General features: G+C 49.9%; 1 protein-coding gene across 5 annotated transcripts in view; it reads right to left on the reverse strand.

Annotated features, from left to right (window-relative positions):
- MROH2A (maestro heat like repeat family member 2A) overlaps positions 1-18,810 on the reverse strand; it is a 40,456-nt gene that overhangs the window by 10,442 nt on the left and 11,204 nt on the right. For 4 of the 5 annotated variants that reach the window (XM_083714279.1, XM_083714276.1, XM_083714278.1 and 1 more), the window contains exons 12-31: positions 17,753-17,826; positions 17,457-17,576; positions 17,242-17,352; positions 16,088-16,226; positions 15,377-15,417; positions 14,093-14,234; positions 12,742-12,794; positions 12,547-12,654; positions 11,365-11,484; positions 9,207-9,329; positions 8,802-8,972; positions 8,187-8,216; positions 6,784-6,915; positions 6,280-6,359; positions 5,691-5,799; positions 5,360-5,506; positions 4,001-4,105; positions 3,380-3,503; positions 2,622-2,737; positions 1,290-1,442 (exon numbers count right to left, since the gene is read on the reverse strand). In XM_083714279.1, coding sequence (XP_083570405.1) covers positions 1,290-1,442; positions 2,622-2,737; positions 3,380-3,503; positions 4,001-4,105; positions 5,360-5,506; positions 5,691-5,799; positions 6,280-6,359; positions 6,784-6,915; positions 8,187-8,216; positions 8,802-8,972; positions 9,207-9,329; positions 11,365-11,484; positions 12,547-12,654; positions 12,742-12,794; positions 14,093-14,234; positions 15,377-15,417; positions 16,088-16,226; positions 17,242-17,352; positions 17,457-17,576; positions 17,753-17,826 — 2,198 coding nt within the window. The remainder of the gene's footprint in view (positions 1-1,289; positions 1,443-2,621; positions 2,738-3,379; positions 3,504-4,000; positions 4,106-5,359; positions 5,507-5,690; positions 5,800-6,279; positions 6,360-6,783; positions 6,916-8,186; positions 8,217-8,801; positions 8,973-9,206; positions 9,330-11,364; positions 11,485-12,546; positions 12,655-12,741; positions 12,795-14,092; positions 14,235-15,376; positions 15,418-16,087; positions 16,227-17,241; positions 17,353-17,456; positions 17,577-17,752; positions 17,827-18,810) is intronic. The other variant, XM_083714277.1, reaches the window with a different exon arrangement.

The following is an 18,810-nucleotide window of genomic DNA, read 5'->3' on the forward strand; positions in this document are numbered from 1 at the left end:
CTGGAGGGCTGGACTTTGCCTATGCCTGATCTAAAATCACAAAACATGCAGCAAAGCAAAGCATGGAAATATAGGCCATTAGACTTTTAAAAATACGTATTTCCAAGTGAGTTCCAAAATAGTCCCCTCTTCCCTCAGCATAGGAATAGATCACACGTTTAGTAAGTTAAAAATGGTTTATTTACAAACTTTCCAAAGGTCAGGTTCATGTGCTTTCCCATACATCAGTCAGACAGGTTGCACAGGCAGTGAAACTATTTACTTCCAAAGCGGTGGAAGTTCCTAAATTATTGGTATAGGAGCTCAAAAATGGCTGCTGAGAGCCATGCAGTTTGAGCTGGAGCAACCAGCTCAAAACCTCTTCACAAGCTGAGCTTCTCAGGTAGATTGAAGGTTAGGGCTAGCTTACTGATTTCCTCTGAATGTAAAATAAGTGGGCACAGATAAGCTTGGCAGGACAGCTTATTCTATGATATTAACCCCTTCATGTGTTAATTAGACTTTGGTATGTTGGTTATATGAGGCTGGTTATCTCACAAGAACATCAGAAGGGTCTGCTAGACCCAGCATCCTTTTCTCATGGGGCTTCTGGGAAGCCCAGAAGCTGGAACTAATCACAAGAGCCCTCTCCTAAAATGGGGTCTCATTCACCTCTTTGGTAATCCAGCTCTCAAACTCTCCTCAATAGCTGTCATATTGAGAAAAATGATAATGAAGTGATACAGACGCCCCTGGAAAGTGGTGGATTCCCCTTCACTGGAACTTTTAAAACAGAGGTTGGATGGCCATCTGTCAGGATTCTTTAGCTGTGATTCCTGCATTGCAGGGGGTTGGACTAGATGACCCTTGGGGTCCCTTCCAACTCTACAATTGTAGGATTCTAGGAAGTGCAGGACCAAGTACGGGCTTTATTTTATACATTTATTTATACATTTATTTTATACATTTTCATGCAACAAAATCTGAAAGCCCTTTAGGTCTAACCTAGCGTTTCCCAAACTTTTTTGGTTGATTCCATAAACTAAGTACCCCAGTACCCCACTATCCTACCTTAGAGAAATCATTTTGCACAACCCACTGTGGAAGATAATAACACAATGAAATCCAAAGTGGTATTGATGAATTGCACATTTATTCAAAATCCATTTCAAACTGTTTTGTTGAATTAAATCAACATCGACGAACGACTCAGCGATAGCCTGATAGCTGTTTACACCTCTAGCAGCCCCCTGCCACTCACTTGCCTCTTAGCACCTCCCTAGGTAATCCCTCCCTCACCTGGCCCTTACCTTGTCCTTCAAGGCTGCCCTCTGCTCCTTCACGACCACCTCAAACCACAGGAGGACGGCCTGGTCGCAGGTGGGGCTCACGGCTCTCAGCTGCTCCAGCAAGGTGCGCAGAAAGGCCAGGATCTCTTGCGGGGGCAGAGCGCGGCTGACAACCTGAGCCAGGGCAGGCAGGTAGTGGGGAGAAAGTGCTCAGATGCGCCCCACCTTTGGTTGTCATCTCCACACCCTCTCCTTCCTTGGGCAGGTGCTGTGACCTAACTTAGGGTCATGGAGGTTCTGGGGGTATTTTGGGGGGTGGGAGGCAGGGATAGGTGTATGAGAGGGTTGAAATAGTTTTGTCACTATATTTACTAAGCAAGGTGCCTGCAAGTGGATCTCCTGGGATCCTACATGGAGGTGAGAGTAGGGTTAAAATAAGGATCTCTCCCCCCCCAACTCCCCAAAGCCCCCTGCCAGAGTCTTGCCTGCCTACCTGCCCTTCTCTGGGTTTCACTGGGATGGCTGCCTGGCAGAAGATGAGGCCAGAGCATGAGGAGAGAAGGTTCACCTGGTGTGACTTGGGGGGGGGGGGAGCCCCTGCCTCTCAGCCTAACCTACCTCACAGGGTTGTTGTGGGGATTAAATGAGGAGGGGGTGAACCATGGATGCCACTTTGAGCTGCTTGGAGAAAAAGGTGGGATATACATGCAATAAACAAACAAAATCTGTCAGCTTGTTAGTGCAGATGTTTTCTTTTTCGGTATGCACATTTCGCCTGATACACGTAGCTTGCAGGAGACCTCTCCTAGGCCTTGTGGTTAAGGGTTAGGGCTTGGATTTGGGACTCCTGATCCCAGTCCCAGCTCCCAGTGTTTATTACACCAGGACGTTGGTGGGTCGATCCAGCTCTTCAAAAGGATTGCTACCTATCTGGGTTTGCCCATTGCTTTAAGGCAGACATGGCCAAACTTGGCGCTCCAGCTGTTTTGGGACTACAATTCCCATCATCCCTGACCACTGGTCCTGTTAGCTAGGGATGATGGGAGTTGTAGTCCCAAAACAGCTGGAGGGCCAAGTTTGGCCATGCCTGCTTTAAGAGCACAACAATGGGTAGACATGGGGAAAGCGGGTGCTTTTCTCATTACTGAACCTCTTAGCTGCACCTGTTGAACTTCTGCCTTGCCTAAAAGGTGGCAACCCTTGGCTGGCACTGGCATCACCCAGGGCCAAGGCACGTGTCCATTGCCACATGATCCACCACCCCAGGAGGATGAATCCTGCCTAGGGGTGCTATTCTCCAGGTTGATACCTTCTCCCAAGCACCTTCCTCCTGAGGTCCCCACCCAACAATACCTTCGCCAGCTGGAGGGAGGCCGTGCGCACCTCCCGGGGGCTGCTCTCGCTCCGGAGCTTGCGCTGGATGCAGTGGAGCTGCCAGGCCACCAAGCGGCCCCTTGGCCTTTGGGTGCCTGCAGGAGATACCCAAGAAGGGAGATTCCGACTCAAGATCAGAAAGAACTCTCTGATGACAAGAGCCACTTGACCATGGGATGGACACCCTCGGAAGCTGACGGACTCTCCTTCATTGGAGGTTTTGAAGCAGAGGTTGGGTGGTCCTCTGTCAGGGGATTCTTGAGCTGTGATTCCTGGCTTGCAGGGAGTTGATGACCCTTGGAGAACCCCTTCCAACCCTATAATTCTATGCCTTCTGTACCATCTGGCATCCTGTTCTCACAGTGATCAACTAGATTCCCTAATGGGAAGCCCGCAAATGGGATCTGGGCACAGCAGCATCCTCGTTCAGTCGTGAAGCTCACTTGGGTGTGACCTTGGGGGCCAGTCACCACCTCTTAGCCTAGCCTACCTCACAGGGTTGTTGTGAGGGTGAAATGGGGAGGGGGAGAACCATGTACGCCACCTTGAGATCTTTGGAAGATAAAGGTGGTATGTTAATTAATTGAACGATTAAATAAATAGTGAATTAGCACACTGGTCCCTGTAGCCCAATATTGTCTGCACCAACTGGCAGCAGCTCTCCAGATGAGGATGGAGAGGGGAGTTCCTCCCAAGTAAGGAAGACCTACATTGCGAAAGGGGCTAGACAAGCTCACCTTGGGTGCTTAGCAAGACCCTGAGGCAGTCGACGGCACCCTGCCGGATGCTGCCCAGCACGTCACAGGTGAAAGGCCCCAGCGCCCCAGCCAGGTGGCTGAATTGCTCCGGGGGGATCCGTGGCTGTGCAAAAAGAGGGAGAGAGGAAGCTGCCATATACCAGTTCAGGCCATTTGTCTGCATTGTCCACACTGACTGGCAGCTAAGACTCTGCCCCTAGGAATAAAGCAAGAGTCTGGTCCTGAATATTCTTAATGAACTAGGAACCCAGGCCAGGCTTTTAAGAAGAAGCAACCTTTGGACTGGTAATTTTTTTAGGAACACAGGAAGCTGCCTTATGCTGAGTCAAACCATGGACTGATCTTGCTCGGTACTGTCTCCACTGACTGGCAGCAGTGTCTGTTCAGAGTTTCAGGCTGGGGATGTTCCCTGCCTTACTTGGAGACGCCAGGGATTGAACCTGGGACCTTGTGCATGCAAGGCAAATCTGAGCTATGACCCTTCCCCAAAATAAGATTCTAGTCCTCATGGTTTGGAATCAAGGACTGTTAAGTAGGAGCATCAGAAGCTGCCTTATATCAAGTGAGACCATTGATCCATCTGAGTATGGCCTTACTCACGGAAGCGCTGGTCTTCTGGCAATGGGCCCGAAGCAAGTGCACCCCAAGCTGCAAAGCCCGGGCACGCTCCCATTCCCGCTCTGACACCATCCAGTACCCCAGGAGCTGCGGGAGAAATGGAGGAGAGGGGGAGGAACAATCAGCCCCTGGCCTGAACCAGCCCGCCTTTGCCCTGGCAACACAGAAGCCATGCTGGTTAACTGCGGGCAAGGCTTCTCCCTCCCAGAAACCCCACAGAGCGAGTTGGAGGGTGGTGCATGTCTAGAGAATGTCCTGTTAGCAGAGCTGGATTCAAGATTGGGGGGCAGTGCTCTTGGCCCTTGCAGGGTGTAGTAGTTCATCATTCCAGATGGGGCCTGCTTGGTGTTGGCCCCGCATTTGTGAAACCCACTTCCAGCAAACATTCACTCAATGCCTTTGCTTCCGGAGATCAAGAAAGCCCCCAAAAGTGATCTTTTCCCTTCTCAAGAGAGCTTTAGCTGATCTAATCCAACTGAGTCTCTCTATCTCCCCTCAGAATGTGTTGTATTCTGCCTGAGCCTCTGTTGTTTTTGATCTTTTGTTGTACGTTGCTTTGCTCTGAACGGAAGCTTAATGGAGAAGTGGGGTGATGCAAATAAATGGGTAAATACACACAGCTCTGGCTTCTCAAGAGCCCCACTGTCATGGACTGGTTGGACACAGAGGAGTGGTGGAAGGAACCAGCTGGGGAACCCCCAAGGGAAGAAGGCTCAGAGTCAGGGGAGTGGTGGTGGGACAACGATGAGTGGTCAGAGGGAGAAGACTGGGAAGTGAAGGTGTCGGAAGCCGAAGAGGTAACAGGGTTTAGTGAGCAGGGAGATTCTGTGGCAGAGAGAAGTCCAGACTCAGAGGCAGAAGCTGAAGCAGGAGAGGAGGGAGGCCAAGAGGCAGAGAGGAGTCACAGGTGTCTCCCCCTCCTGCTGTGACCAGCTCCCCTTCCCTCTTGTCTCCCAGAACCATAAGAGGCATGAAGAGGGCAGAGGAGAAGTTAGCTTCATGCAGGCGCAGTCACAGATTGCTTGGGGAAAATCCTGAAGAGGAGGGGACTTAGATGGTAGGGAAGAGGTGGGGATTTTCAGTCCTGGTGACTGATTTTCATCGAGTAAGACTGCTGCTCTTTATGCATAACACTACACCAAGTCTGGGGAGATCATGTTTTTGCTAATAAAGAATTATCTCCAACTTTGAACCTGTACACTCCTGTAACATCTACTTTGCCCTCCCTTTGGCTTGGGAGCAAAATGTGGGAGGAGAGGAAAAGGAGAGCAGCAGGGAGAAGACAGATTTAGCAGTGAGGGCTAGAAACTTGACGCAGAGGCTATCTCCCGCCCTGCTCACCTGGAAGGCCTGTTGGAACCACTGCAAATTGGCACTCTCCTTTTGCTCCACCCTCACCACCTCTTCTTCCAGCAGAGTCTCCACCAGTTCCGAAAGGGATATCAGGGCACCCGTATGCAGTGCTTGAGCGCTGGAAGGCAGCGGTGCCTAGTGGTGCAGAAGGAGCAGAATGCTGTTGGTTTTTTTTCTTTAACAAAATCGATGTACCACTTGAGGGTACTAAATCCTCAAAAAGATTTACAAGGAACATTTTGCAGCCCCCGGAGTGCTCCTCTTTCAGCGGGCAATCAGCTCCCAAACAACCATCCCCATACCATTCACACATACACACCTGGCCTGCATCCTCTGCCAGCCCCAAAGGAGGAAGAGTGAAGACGCTGCTCAGGGCTGCCTCTGCCAGTGCCTGGTTCTCCTCCCGGCTCAGCTGCTCTGGCACGTGGCTGAAGGGAGAGGAGGAAGGTTGTCAGGGTTCACCACTGAATAGGTATTTGCTACTTCCCTTTCTTGACCATCCCTGAGTCTGTATTGCAGTGGGTTGGACTAGATGACCTTTGGGGTTTCCTTCCAACTCGAGAATTCTACGCGTTCCGGAGCCAAAGTGGCTGAGGGCTCCATATCTGGGTGACCCAATGGTAGATTCCCACACAAAAAGGGGGGCTGCATTTGTGAGCAACCCATCCCAGAGGCGGGCAGACCATTAAAGGCAGAGAAACTAAACAGTGGAAAGAGGCTGGGTCACATCCTGTCCTGGAAAAACAAAATATTCTTTTAAGATGAACAAGGGCTGTCTGCACTCTGTGTATGTTCAGAGGCGCTTGGGGTTCCAGAACTAAACTTGGGCTTTGAAATCAGAGCTTGAAAGTGGCTCAGATGGATGGACACCCCATAAAAAGAAGGGGTGCTGGAAATGGGGTACTCACCTCAAGTGCCGGAGGGCAACCATCACTTGCTGGCGGACGGGGGATACGAGGGCGTTGAGGGGCTCTGCTTTGATAATGTCCTGGAACAAATGCCGTGCAAGGGAAGTGTATGGCATGGGCAATGAACCCTTGGTCAGGAAGAAAGTCAAGACCTTGGCTTGAATCCTTCTAAAGGATCCTCCCCAAAAGTTGCTATCCTTTGGCCAGCACGCCTTAGGCTGTCACTCACCTTCCAGGGCAGACCTAATGCGTGACCAGGGCAAGTGAAAATTTGACGTCATTCAGGGCCATCTGTCATGGATGCTTTAGCTGAGATTCCTGCATTGCCGGGGGTTGGACTGGATGACCCTTGGGGTCCCTTCCAACTCCACAATTCTATGATTCTTCCCACCAGCAGCTCTTCAGGGCATGAGCTACTGACCATCCAACCAGAATTTTTTTAAAAACCACACTTTATTAACCCTTTCCAATGGCTTCGCCTAAGCGCAGACAAAAGGAACTCACTACGAGGTGGTCAAGCAGGAGGCGTTTTTGGGGCAGGCAGAAAGTCGGGGCATCGCCTTTGCTCAGGATCGAAAGGCTGATCTCAGACACACACTGGGAGAAGCTCAGGGCCAGCTCAGCATCCGTGGCTCCCTGGGGAGGGACAGGAAAGAGTAGGAAGGAGGCTGGCTCCACAAGGAAAAAGACATACATACATATATACATACACACCTTTCCTTGATGAGGTTATGGGGAAGCTCTGAATGGAGGGCAGAGTCTCACAGCCTTGCTAAGAAAGACTCCTTTGTCCCATGGAGGGTTTCATTCCATCCATCACACCCTTGTCATCATGTACTCCCAGAACAGCGATCAAAAGGAACATATACTGGATTTATGCTTTCTCTCCTGGCTTCTAACCCCACCGCTCCTTTCTCAGAAAAGGAACGCGGGGTATTGGAGCCCATCTGGCTCAGTATTGCTGAACCCTGATTGGCAGCAACTATCCGGGGTTTCAGACAGGTGACAGCCCTGCCAGGAGACATTGTTGGGGATTGAACCTAGGACCTCCTGCAGATTCTTTATGACTTGAGCTGTAGTATATGGGAAGCTGACTCATACCCAGTCAGAACCATTGTGGTGGACTGGTTGGATGTGGAGGAGGAGTGGTGGGAGGCGCCGGCTGGGGAACCCCCAAGGAGGAAGCCTCAGAGCCAGGGGATTGGTGGTGAGACAGCAATGAGTGGTCAAAGGGAGCAGACTAGGAGGAGGAGGTGTCAGGAGCGGAGGAGGTAACAGGGATTAGTGAGCAGGAAGAGGCTGTGGCAGAGAGCAGTCCAGACTCAGAGGCAGAAGCAGAGGTGGGAACCAAGAGGCAGAGATGAGGCAGATTGCTGAAGAAGCCAGGGACTCTCCCCCTCCTGCTGTGACCAGCTCCCCTCCCCACTGGTCTCCCAGAACCCGAAGAGGTATGAAGAGGGTGGAGGAAATACAGGCAAGATGACAAAGCCTCAGATTGCTTGGAAAGAACTTAGGCAACTGTGGGAAGGCAGGGACCTTCAGGCCTCACAACTGCCTCCTTGGGGCAAGCACTACCAGGAAAAGATGATGTGCTTAATAGGCCCGAGCTGTCTTGTTGCTTTGAATAAAGTGTTAACTTCACGGACACCATGCGAGTTATTGCTGACCTACTCCTGACAACCATCAAGGTCTGTGTCGTCTGCACTGACTGGCAGCAGCTCTCCAGGGTTTCAGGCAGAGGAGAATCTCAGACCTGCCTGGAGATGCTGACAGGGACTGAACCTGGGACCTTCTGCATGCAGAGCAGGTGCTCTGACTCTGAGCTACGATGGTCCTTTCCCTGAAAAAGGAAAGCTAGTTAAACAACTTCCAGCCAGCCCCACAACCTATGCGTATCAAATAGGTACCTTTTTTCGCCCACTGGGGCAGCCCAGTTCCTGCAAGACAGAAAGGACAGCTGTCAGAATGGCCCCCATTCTGTCTTCTTCCTCTCGGGCTATATCCCTCTGTCCCTCCACTGACAATTCCCAGCCAATGATGGGAAGTTGAGAAATCCAGTGAGCACCTGCTCCTTTTTCATTTATTAGCACCCACTGCCACCTTCTCCAATGTTGCGCCCTTCAGGTGTTTGAGAACACAATTCCTACTAGGCCCCTACTGCACCCAGTGGGCACCAGGTTGGGGAAGGCCGACGTGTTGCATCTAGACTACCTCCATGACTGCAGCCTCGAAAGTGGTAGCCACCCGTTTTTGCTTCCACAACAACCCTGCGAGATAGATTCAGCACAGAGAAAAAGTACTTTGTCCAGGGTCACCCTGTTGAGTAGCTGGGTGGGATTTCAACCTGCTGACCCACATGTGAGCCACAAGCTATGCAAGGCTCCCCATGGGCACCCCCTTTGCAGTACCCTCTGCCCTATTTCTAGTTAGCTCCCTCCCAGCTGCCCCTCTACCCCTCCTTCCCATACTCTGGCCCTGATCCTTATCCCTGCTCCCCTCCATTTGTGGTGGTGAAGACTCACCGCAAAGTAAGTCAACTCTGGGCCGCTAGATGCGTAATGGCGCAGGATCCGCGGCACAATCTCGCTCGCCAGCAGAGGCAGAAGCTGTTCCTGGGGGGCACGGACTGCCATGCTGCCATAAAGCAGGAGGAGGGCGCTCTTCACGCTGCCTCTCCCTGGCTCCGGCAAGCTCTATGGTTGAGGAGGAAGATTCGCATTTGTGGCAAAGCAGTCATGTCTCTCAGGGCTCCCATTTGCCTCCATAAGCAGGAGAAGAAGACTCTTCCGATGAGAGTCTCAGTCACTCACTCTGCAACTGAGCTATGGCCCTGGAAATGGTAAATTCTGCTCTCATGCCTCCCCAACTCCACAGCCGCTGGGGGAGAGAGGGAAGAAAGAAAAGGGGGGAAGCAGGGAAGTCTGAACCTGGCCAAAGTGATGGTAAGCTGAATCCTCCCCCTCGGAGATCACCTCCTCAAAACGACTCAGGGTCTGGAGCACAGCCGTCAGCTGTCCTTCAGCGCAATAGACCACACACCAGCAAACCCCCTGTGGGTGAGAAGGAATGACCCTAGGCTGTAAGCACCTTCCAGAAAAATCCGGACTCCCTCCCACAGGATCCAGTCCGCCCGCTTTTCCATCTTCTTCTTCCAGGTCTATCTACACTTCAAGTTTATCTCTTAAATATAATAACAATGAAAGAGCGCCATCGTGCTGCAGTTCTTGTGCTGGCCAACAGGTGGCACTACAAACTACAGCATGACGACAAGCTGGGCCATTGTGATAATGGTCAGAGAGCAAGGAGGAGGAAAGTGGAGATGGAGGCCTGCAGGCAAGTGGCCAGGCATCCCTAGTGTGTTATCAGGCACATGCCCCAGGCAGACAAGTGAGAGGACAGGCTAGCAGCTCAAACAGAGGACATGTCAGGACAGGATAGGGCAGCTCCCCAGCAACTATTCTGCTCTGCTGCTGCTGCCCACCTCATACTGATGATGCTAGTTGGTAGGTGAGTTGGAAGACGGGTTGGTGAGGCCAAGGGAAGTAGGGGGGTTGGCAAAAGGAGCAAGCAGGGGTGCAGCCCCTACTTAGCCTTAAATAGGGATGGGAGAATCAGTCCATTTTTGTATTTCTCAGTTGCTCATTTTTCCAATCTTAAGGTTCCATTCTCCATATTTCTGCATAACTTTGAGATTCTTTTTAAGTCCTCATGAAGATGCATCACCCAATTCTCCTAATGTACAATTTTGCATAAGATTCACATTTTTATAAATGTCCCCTAACATTATACACTAGCGGAATGCACCCAGCATTTCTCTGGAATATGAAGAAACCAAAAAGATACATAGAGGGATGACTTAATTTTTTAGTCCCTGGGTGAAAAAACAAACAAACTACACATTTTCATGTCCAGGTTGTCAGGTAAAGCAGAATATACATTCCTATCAAATTTGATTAAAATCAGTGTAATTTTGAAAGGTTCAGTCTACCGTCTTAATTCAGAGCAGCATCCAATTGTCTCAGAATACAAACAAAAACCTGCTCCATGATCTCGGGGTATGTTTAGTGTGGAGAACAGAAGACCGACAGGTAATATGAGAGCCAGTCTCAAAATCCCTGAAGGGCTGTCCGTGGAAGATGGAGCCAGCTTGTTTTCTGCTGCTCCAGAGGGGAGGACCTGAACCAATGGATTCAAATGACTAGGAGGGAGATTCTGACTAAACATGGGCAAAAACTTTCCGAGGGTAAGAGCTGTTCGACTATGGAACAGACTCCCTCAAAAGGTAGTGGGCTATCCTTCATTGGAGGCTTTTCAGCAGAGCTCAGATGCTCACCTGTGGGGTTTTATTTAGTTGCGATTCCTGCATTTCAGGAAGAATCCATGACCCACAGCCATCTAACCTCCAGTGAAGGAGAGTCCACTATCTGCCAAGCTCACAGAACCATAGAATTGTAGAGTTGGAAGGGATCCCCATGTTAGAATTCCTGCTCCGTGATTGCAGTCATGGGATTTTTGTCTATCACATGAAGGTGTATGTTTTGACTCCACAGAGTGGGAAGTGACGGAGACAGGATGTTTGTGTTACTGTGTTCTGTGAAGTTTGTTCTTTTTCTCTTTGCTGTCTGATGCTAGAGAGAGAGGAAGCCATGTTGCAGTGCTCCGTGTGTGTTTATATGCAAATAAAGTAGATTAGCCAAAATGCTGAGTTGCTGAGGTGTGTCAAGCAAACTGCACAAACTCTGTGGTTCCCTAAGTGTGTCAGTGTCTGTTGGCATCGATCACTGTGATGTTCAGGCAGAATAAAGCTTTTGAAGCTCCCGAACGACCAACCAGGAGGGAGGGAACATGCCAGTCGGGCATGTGTCTCTGCCAGGGTCCTACTCGAGTGTAGGCTGAGCTCCTGACACCCCGAGGATCATCAAGTCCAGTCCCCTGCAAGGCAGGAATCACAGCTTGATCTCTGGAACCGTTGTGCCAAATTTGGTGATGATATCTTGCATGGGTACATTTGGTGGGGGTGGGGGAGGGAAGCAGGTTAATGCAGGGCATACGCCCCCCCCCCCGCCCCCAAGTAGCAGAGCTTGCCTTTCGCTGGGCTTCTTCTGTGTAATCTGTGTGCAGCAGCAGATCCAGAAGTGTCTGCGCCACCCCATCCGCGTCCCCTGCGGCAGACAGCGCCATCCCCAAAGCCTTGTAGAGGAAGCCCTAGAGGGGAGAGGGAAGGTGGTGGTAAGCTGAGCAGCGCAGACCCCAGCCAGCCAACGGACGTAGCAGACACACACATCCACAACCAAGGTGTCTCACCCACCGCGGCCAAGACCTTAGGCACAATTTACCTCCAGTATATTAGAAGGAGCTGCAGCTGGGCCAAAGGGGGCCCATCTTAGACTAGCATCCTCTTCACATCGTGGCCACCCAGACACACCAGTGGGAAACTTGCAAGCAGGACCTGAGTGCAACAGCAACCCTCTCCTCTACTGGCATTCAGAAGCATCGCCATGGATGCAGAGCATAGCTATCAAGGCTAAGAAGCACCAATAGCCAGCTCCTTCAAGCATTTGCCTAACCCTCTTTTAAAGTCATCTAGGTTAGACTAGGTTAGACGCGGGTAGCACTGTGGGTTAAACCACAGAGACTAGGACTTGCCGATCAGAAGGTTGGCGGTTCGAATCCCCACCATGGGGTGAGCTCCTGTTGCTCGGTCCTTGCTCCTGCCCACCTAGCAGTTTGAAAGCACGTCAAAGTGCAAGTAGATAAATAGGTACCGCTCCTGCGGGAAGGTAAACGCCGTTTCCGTGCACCGCTCTGGTTCGCCAGAAGTGGCTTAGTCATGCTGGCCATATGACCCGGAAGCTGTACGCCGGCTCCCTCGGCCAATAAAGCGAGATGAGCACCGCATCCCCAGAGTTGGTCACGACTGGACCTAATGGTCAGGGGTCCCTTTGCCTTTACTAGGTTAGACTGGAGAAATGCACAGAGGAGAGGGCTGTCAATGGCTATGCATTTCTGGACACATGGGTGCAGAACGGCACTGCAAAATTCAGAGAAGCGCAAATTTCGAAGGACGTCCATGTGTTTCGATATGTGAGTTGCTTCACAAAGTGCTTTGGCTTTGCAGGTGAACCAGATCAAAACCATCCCCTGCCCCTTTGGCGAATGCTCCAGTCCAGCTCTTCATAGGAAGGTGAGGGGCTGGGCATTCATTGTGCACAGCTGAATGGGGAGATACCCGATATTTGGGGGGGGGGCAGAGGAAAATGCACTGACTTTCTCCGCAGAGGAGTTGTGGTAGGTGCTCAGCTGCTTGGCGAGTTCCTTCCCCAGCATCAGGTTCCAGCCTCCCGCTTCGCTCCTCCGTAAGGACTTCTGCAGGAACTGAGGAGGCACCGGTGGGAACAGGGGTCACCGAGGAGCATCAGCAGTGCCACAGGAACAGTGCGTTTGTCGCCCCACTGGCGTTACCTCCAAGAGTTTGGCTTCCCAGGCTGCGGGCTCGAGTGTGTACTTGCTGTGGCCTTTGGGAGAGGAGCAGCATTAGACAGGATCAGACCAGCCAGCTCAGTGCTGCCTGTCCAGGCTGGCAGCAGCTCTCCAGGGCTTGAGGCAGGGGGGTGCCACTGGGGAGTGGAGTCAGCGCTCCTTTTGGGGAAGCCAAGGAGGGCTGGGTGATTCTGGCATAGGCTGGAGATGGGCCAGAGTCACTGCCATAGATAACCCACAATGATAAAAACAAGGTGCCACCCAGTAACATATAAAAACCACTGCCAGACTGGGGTTGCGGCTGGCACCTGAACCACTCTTGCGATAGGGCCATGTCACAGATCTGCATCAACTGTGCCAATTTAGGCACAGAGGGGGAAGAACTCTGTAGGACTCCTGCTGCCAGGGGTTACTCTGACTCACTAACAGTATTTCCCTGGCCAAGTGAATTAATTACTGTTGTTATTATTGCACGTGAATTTTGATGCTGCTTATTGCCAGATTAGACCTCTAAGGATTCATCTGCAATTGAGCAGATCTAGGTGGTGGGTGGGTGGGGCCTCCCTAGCACTGTTCTGGGGAAAGAGCTGGCATGGTGTCATGTTTAGAGTGTTGGATTAGCATCTGTGATAGACCAGGATTCGAATCCTTACTTGGCCATGAAGCTCACTGGGGGTCTCTGGGGCCAGCCACTGCCTCTCACCTTAACCTAACTCACAGGCTTGTTGTGGGGATTACATGAGGAGTGGGGCAGAACCCACCTGTGCCACCTTGAGTTCCTTGGAGAAAAAAGTGGGATATAAATGAAAAAAGTGGAATACAAGGCTCATATTTATTCAAAACATGCCAAATATATGTGGGGGCCAAATGCTACTCATTCCTTTTTTAAAGCTTTCTATTATTGTTTTCTGGTTCTGCTATCTTGTGTTTTTATTCCTCTTGTTCTTATGACTGTTCTGATTGTTATTTTTAGCTTGATGTTTTGTTTGTTTTTATTTTTATTGCGTCTGCAGATAAAATAAAAAATATATAAACCAATAAATGCAACCCATAAAAGCAGTAAATCTATATATATAAGCAAAGAAATAATTTATATATTCCCCCCCCCCAAAGGCTTTTTTGTTTTGTTTTCTTCTTCTTTTTTAGGGGAAGAGTCAGGAGATTCCAGGCTCAGGCCTGGTGGCAGATGTGGAGGTGCTGGCTTGGTCGGACACCATCCTAGAGGAGAGGTCGTCCGCCAGCAACTCTTGGCAAAAATCGACCCTCTGCACACACAGGTGTGTCAGCTGAGCTCAGCAGGGCAGGGGAGGGTTGGTTTTTCCTCTCATCTCACCTTCCAGGTAGCGGACCAGGGCAGGTATCTCCACCCACCAGTGCTCCCCGACATCCCTGTAGGCCTCTGGGCGTAGGGCGTTCATCAGGAGCAGCACGGCAGCTCCTCGGCCGGTCCCTTCCAAGGGGGAGACAGCGAGGGCCTGCAGAGGAGGAGAGCAAGGGTCTCCAGGTCAGGAAGGTGCTTCACCCAGGTCAGGCTGCTTCCACCTCTGTGGCCTTCTGGAGTCTAGAGGCCACTGGGGTCCCATCCTCACCAGCCTAAATCCACACCCAACACAGACCGGTAGGAAGGCTTTATTTACTTATTTTTAAACAAGTCACCTGTTTCAGCTAACTCTCTATTTTCTACTGTTATAAGAATTATATGATAAATATTCATAACTGAATATATAAACCACATGTCTGAAACCCCACAGAAAAAGTCCTGAAACCATTTTGTCCTTCCCAAATTGACCTCAAATATTTCTCTGCAAGGTCGAAGGAAAATGGAAAAGCCTTTCCATTGTCTTTTCCATTCACAAATCCTGTCTTAATGGTATGTCTGTATATGAATAGGGTGAGCCTGTGACCTAGCTCAGGAACTAAGTATTTATCATTACAAAAGACTGACCAGGCTCCCCAGGTAATCCAGTCAAGTGACCATTAACAGGTAACCTGCCAGACAGGAGGTAAACAACACACTCAGATTTCTGTTGTAGACCCCCTCTTCTGTGATGTATGTATGATGTTTCTGGGGGTGGTCTTGGACTCCAGGGTGGGCAATTTAAAATGTCTATATAAGGGTGGGCACACCTTTGTTCTGGGCCCTCCTCTGTCCTCCTGTGTGTGAGGGGAGCACCCTGTTGCAACAGCTTTAATAAAGATCAGACTTACTAGCTGCTTTGCTTCTCAATATTCTCTGGTTGGCCTCTGTTATTTTCTCCTACCAATAGGGAACCTACGTAAGGACTCTATATGGGCTCTTGGATACCGCATAAGGGAAAAAGGGCAGATTTTGTTTACAACACTACACACCAACTTGCAGCAATGTCTCTGAAGCGTTTTAGGCAGGGAAAGGGGGTCTCTTGCAGCCCTACCTGGAGATGCCAGTGGGGATTCCAACGGGGCCCTTCTGCATGCAGGGCAGGTGCTCTGCTACTGAACTGGGCCTCCCCCAACCTTGTTTCTTAGGAAGCATATGTTGGTTCTGGTCCAGTTTCCTCCAAGAGTCTAGCAATGAGGCAGCCCCCTTTCAGAAACCGCTAGAAGCCTGAACCCCTCCCCAGTTACCCACATCACTTACCAGGAGCCGCGCCATCAATTCCTGTGGAGTTGGTAAACCCCCTGGAAAGTGGAGAGAGGGAGAGAACAAGGGGGAGGTGGTGTAAATAGGAACATAGTAAGAAGCTGCCCTTAGGGAGTTAGAGAGTTGGCCCACCTGGCAGTGGCTCTGTGGGGTTTCAGGCATGAGCCTTACCCAGCTCAGCTGGGGGACACTTGGGACTGAAGCTGGGGCCTTCTGCCTGCCAAGCAGCTGCTCTGCACTGAGCTGTGGCCCTTCCCATCCTCTGCACTGAGCTGTGGCCCATTCCCCTAACCCTAACCCCAAAACCTCCTGCAGACTGGCAGAGGACCCTGAGACAACTTCATCTGCATCCCTAAATCAACAATGAGATTGGAGAGGCATTTGGGGGCTGCCTGTAGTGGGGTAGGAGCGCTGAAAATAATGCCAAATAATGCCAAATAATGCCAAAATATTCCACATCTGGCAACAATTGTGCCCCGTTGGTTTCAGGTGGTACATGGGTAGACGAGTCTAAAAAGCCTGGGACACAAATTTTCAAGGTCCTCTAGCAGCTATGGCGGCTTGTTTACCAGAAATTTTGTATTTAGTGTTAACTCTGGAATTGTATACTTGATTCTGACTGATCTAAGCTTCCCAGTGTATATTCTGCTCCCCCACTCCTGTGCCGCTTGCCTTGGAGGGGTGGGCATCAGGCATGGTGGCACCCACCTGTCCCCAGGCCATTCTGCTTGTGGTCCACCCGACGTAGTCGCTGCTCTGCCAGCAGTCTCAAGGCGTGGCAGAGGGGGGTGACTAAAGCCATGTAGGGGGGCTGCATGAGGTAGCTCAGCAACTTGGTCCACAATTCCTGCCAGGAAGAGGAGGGAAGGTTGAGCGCTTGGAGCCACTTGTCTCCCTGGCCCTACAGAGCCCATTTCTCCTTAAAGCCCCAGTCATTCACCTCCATACCTCTACATCACTTCCCTGCCCTGCACATGTAAGGGGCAAGTTCCTCAGTCAGTACATGCTCAGAGGCACCCTTTTGCTCCACATGTTGCAAGGCTAAGTGGACAAAAGGTTCTGGGTCAGATCTCTTGGCCAGGGGTAGCCAATGTGGTACCTTCCAGATGTTGGACTTTTACCAGATGGTTAGAGAAGGTACAGGAAATTTTATTTTTGGAATAATATATATATATATATATATATATATATATATATATATATATATGATATAAAATTTTATATAAAATTTATTTATTTGGTTTCTCAGATTATATTTTACAGTCACATATCCAACATATGACAACATATATAAAAACAAGATTCCAAGGAATCTCTTGGACCTCCTCCCCTTTGTGGGTCCTTTTGTTCATCATTTCCTCCTGCATCTTTTATGATAATCCAAAATTCACCATTAAACGACAAGTGATATTCCAATCCTACTAACGATTTTAACTGTTAACAATGGTCTTTAAGATAAGTTATTAAATTTTCCCCATTCCATATTAAAATTTTGGTCTTCCTAATTTCCGATTCTTCTGGTCATTTTAGCCATTTCGGCATAATCCATTCTTCTCTGGAAGAATGGCATTTTTGGAATATCTAATTCACCACAGCAGGGCTGTCCGGGTTTGGCCAAACAAGATTGTTCTGGCATAGTGTTTTTATAACTTTCATTACAAACAGTAGTGTATTATGCAAACCCCCAGTGGCTCGTATTAACACTATAGATTCAGAACATAAACACTGAGGAATGTGAACGGTTTAATTTACTTCCCTCAATGATTATGATCTTGAATGCAATAAAACGTGTGAGAGAGAACGAACTAGAAACCCCATCTGCCCTGCCATCGTTCGATTCCCAAATTCAAGGGGTCCCTGACCTGGCTGGTGCCCCTTCCCGAAGCCACAGCGATGTGGAGGACCTCTGCGCTGGCAATTCCGATGGCCTTCTCCTCCAAGCCGCCCAAGGGGAGGCTCAGTGTGGGGTGTGTCTGAAAGAGGAACAGGCTCCTGAGATGGCCCCCAACCCCCCTCCCCACTGACCTGAAATCTCCAGGCCACTTAAGGGCAGGGCAGCGCCCCTGGGCGCTCTCACCAGCTGGTGGGCAGACACAGCCATCTGCAGGGAGATGTAGTTCAGAGGCCAGCCTTCAATTCTCTCCAGGTAGCTGGTGCGCAGAAGCCTCCCAATGGCCCGGAGCGTGGCCAGGCGGACCTGAGAGCCAGAGCGGGCAGGGAAAGACAATGTCCCATGCCACCAGAGAAGGGCAGAGGTGCACCATGAGGCACTTGGGGCCCCTGTCCCACCCACGTCACATGACTCAACAGCAACCTGGAGGACTGAGTCCCTGGGCCTGCTGCTGGCGGTCTCAAATCCCTTCTCCTTCTCACCCTGGTGCTGTCGTCCCCCAGAGCGGCCTTGACTACCCTCACGCACAGCTGCCTCCTGCTCCAGAGCTCAGGCACTGGAAGAAAATGGCAGGTAAGGCTTAGCCGTTGAGGGAGCCCAGCCCCCTTCATCATCCTCCCTGACCATTGGCCATAGTGGGACTTATGGGAGCATGAGTCCAATGAGAGAGCGAGAGAGTGCATGGTGTAGTGGTTTAGAGCATTGGACTAGGACTAGGGAGTCCAGGGTTCAAATCTCTGCTCGGCCATGAAACTCACTGGGTGTGACCTTGGAGGCCAGGCCCTGCCTCTCAGCCTTGCCTACCTCACAGGGTTATTGTGAGGATCGAATGAGGAGGGGGAAGAACCATGTAAGTCCCTCTGAGATCATTGGAGAAAAAGATGGGCCATAAATGCAACAAACAAATAAATACCTGGAGGAAAAATAATGTTGCTTGGGGAGTTGTTATTGTTGTTGGTTTTTTGTTATCTTTATTTTAGCTCTTGTGATTTATGTGGAAATTGCTCAGTTTGCTTATGTATTTTTAAATGTTGCAGTTATAGCTTATGACTACTTTTATTACGTCGCATTGATGTATTTTTTTCCATGTTGGAAGCCGCCTGGAGCATGGTTTGAGCTGAGGAAAGGCAGCATACAAATGGCATTACGTATTAACAGGAACAAGAGGCAGCCATCCGTTCACATCAATTAGTTATTATCCATCATCATAATATTATGATTTTATCATTTTTTTAAGTTAAGCATAACTGACATTAAAAAACAGGCATGCTCCCCAATTCACCAGAGTGGTCACTTTATTTTCACTACCTGCATTTTAATACATTTTTCTTATATTGTTTTAATTCTATTAAAATTTAATTCATTTTTAAATGTTATCTTTTATATGTTTTTAGTCTTTTATCTGTGTTTTATCTGTGTTATTTTAATTTGTGTAAGCTACTTTGAGTCCAGGGCTGGAAAAAAGAATACAGTGGTACCTTGGATTAATAACTTAATTCGTTCTGGAGGTTCATTCTTAACCTGAAACTGTTCTTAACCT

The sequence above is a fragment of the Podarcis gaigeae genome (genome assembly GCF_964106915.1).
Source record: "Podarcis gaigeae genome assembly, chromosome: 15".
Taxonomy (NCBI): domain Eukaryota; kingdom Metazoa; phylum Chordata; class Lepidosauria; order Squamata; family Lacertidae; genus Podarcis; species Podarcis gaigeae.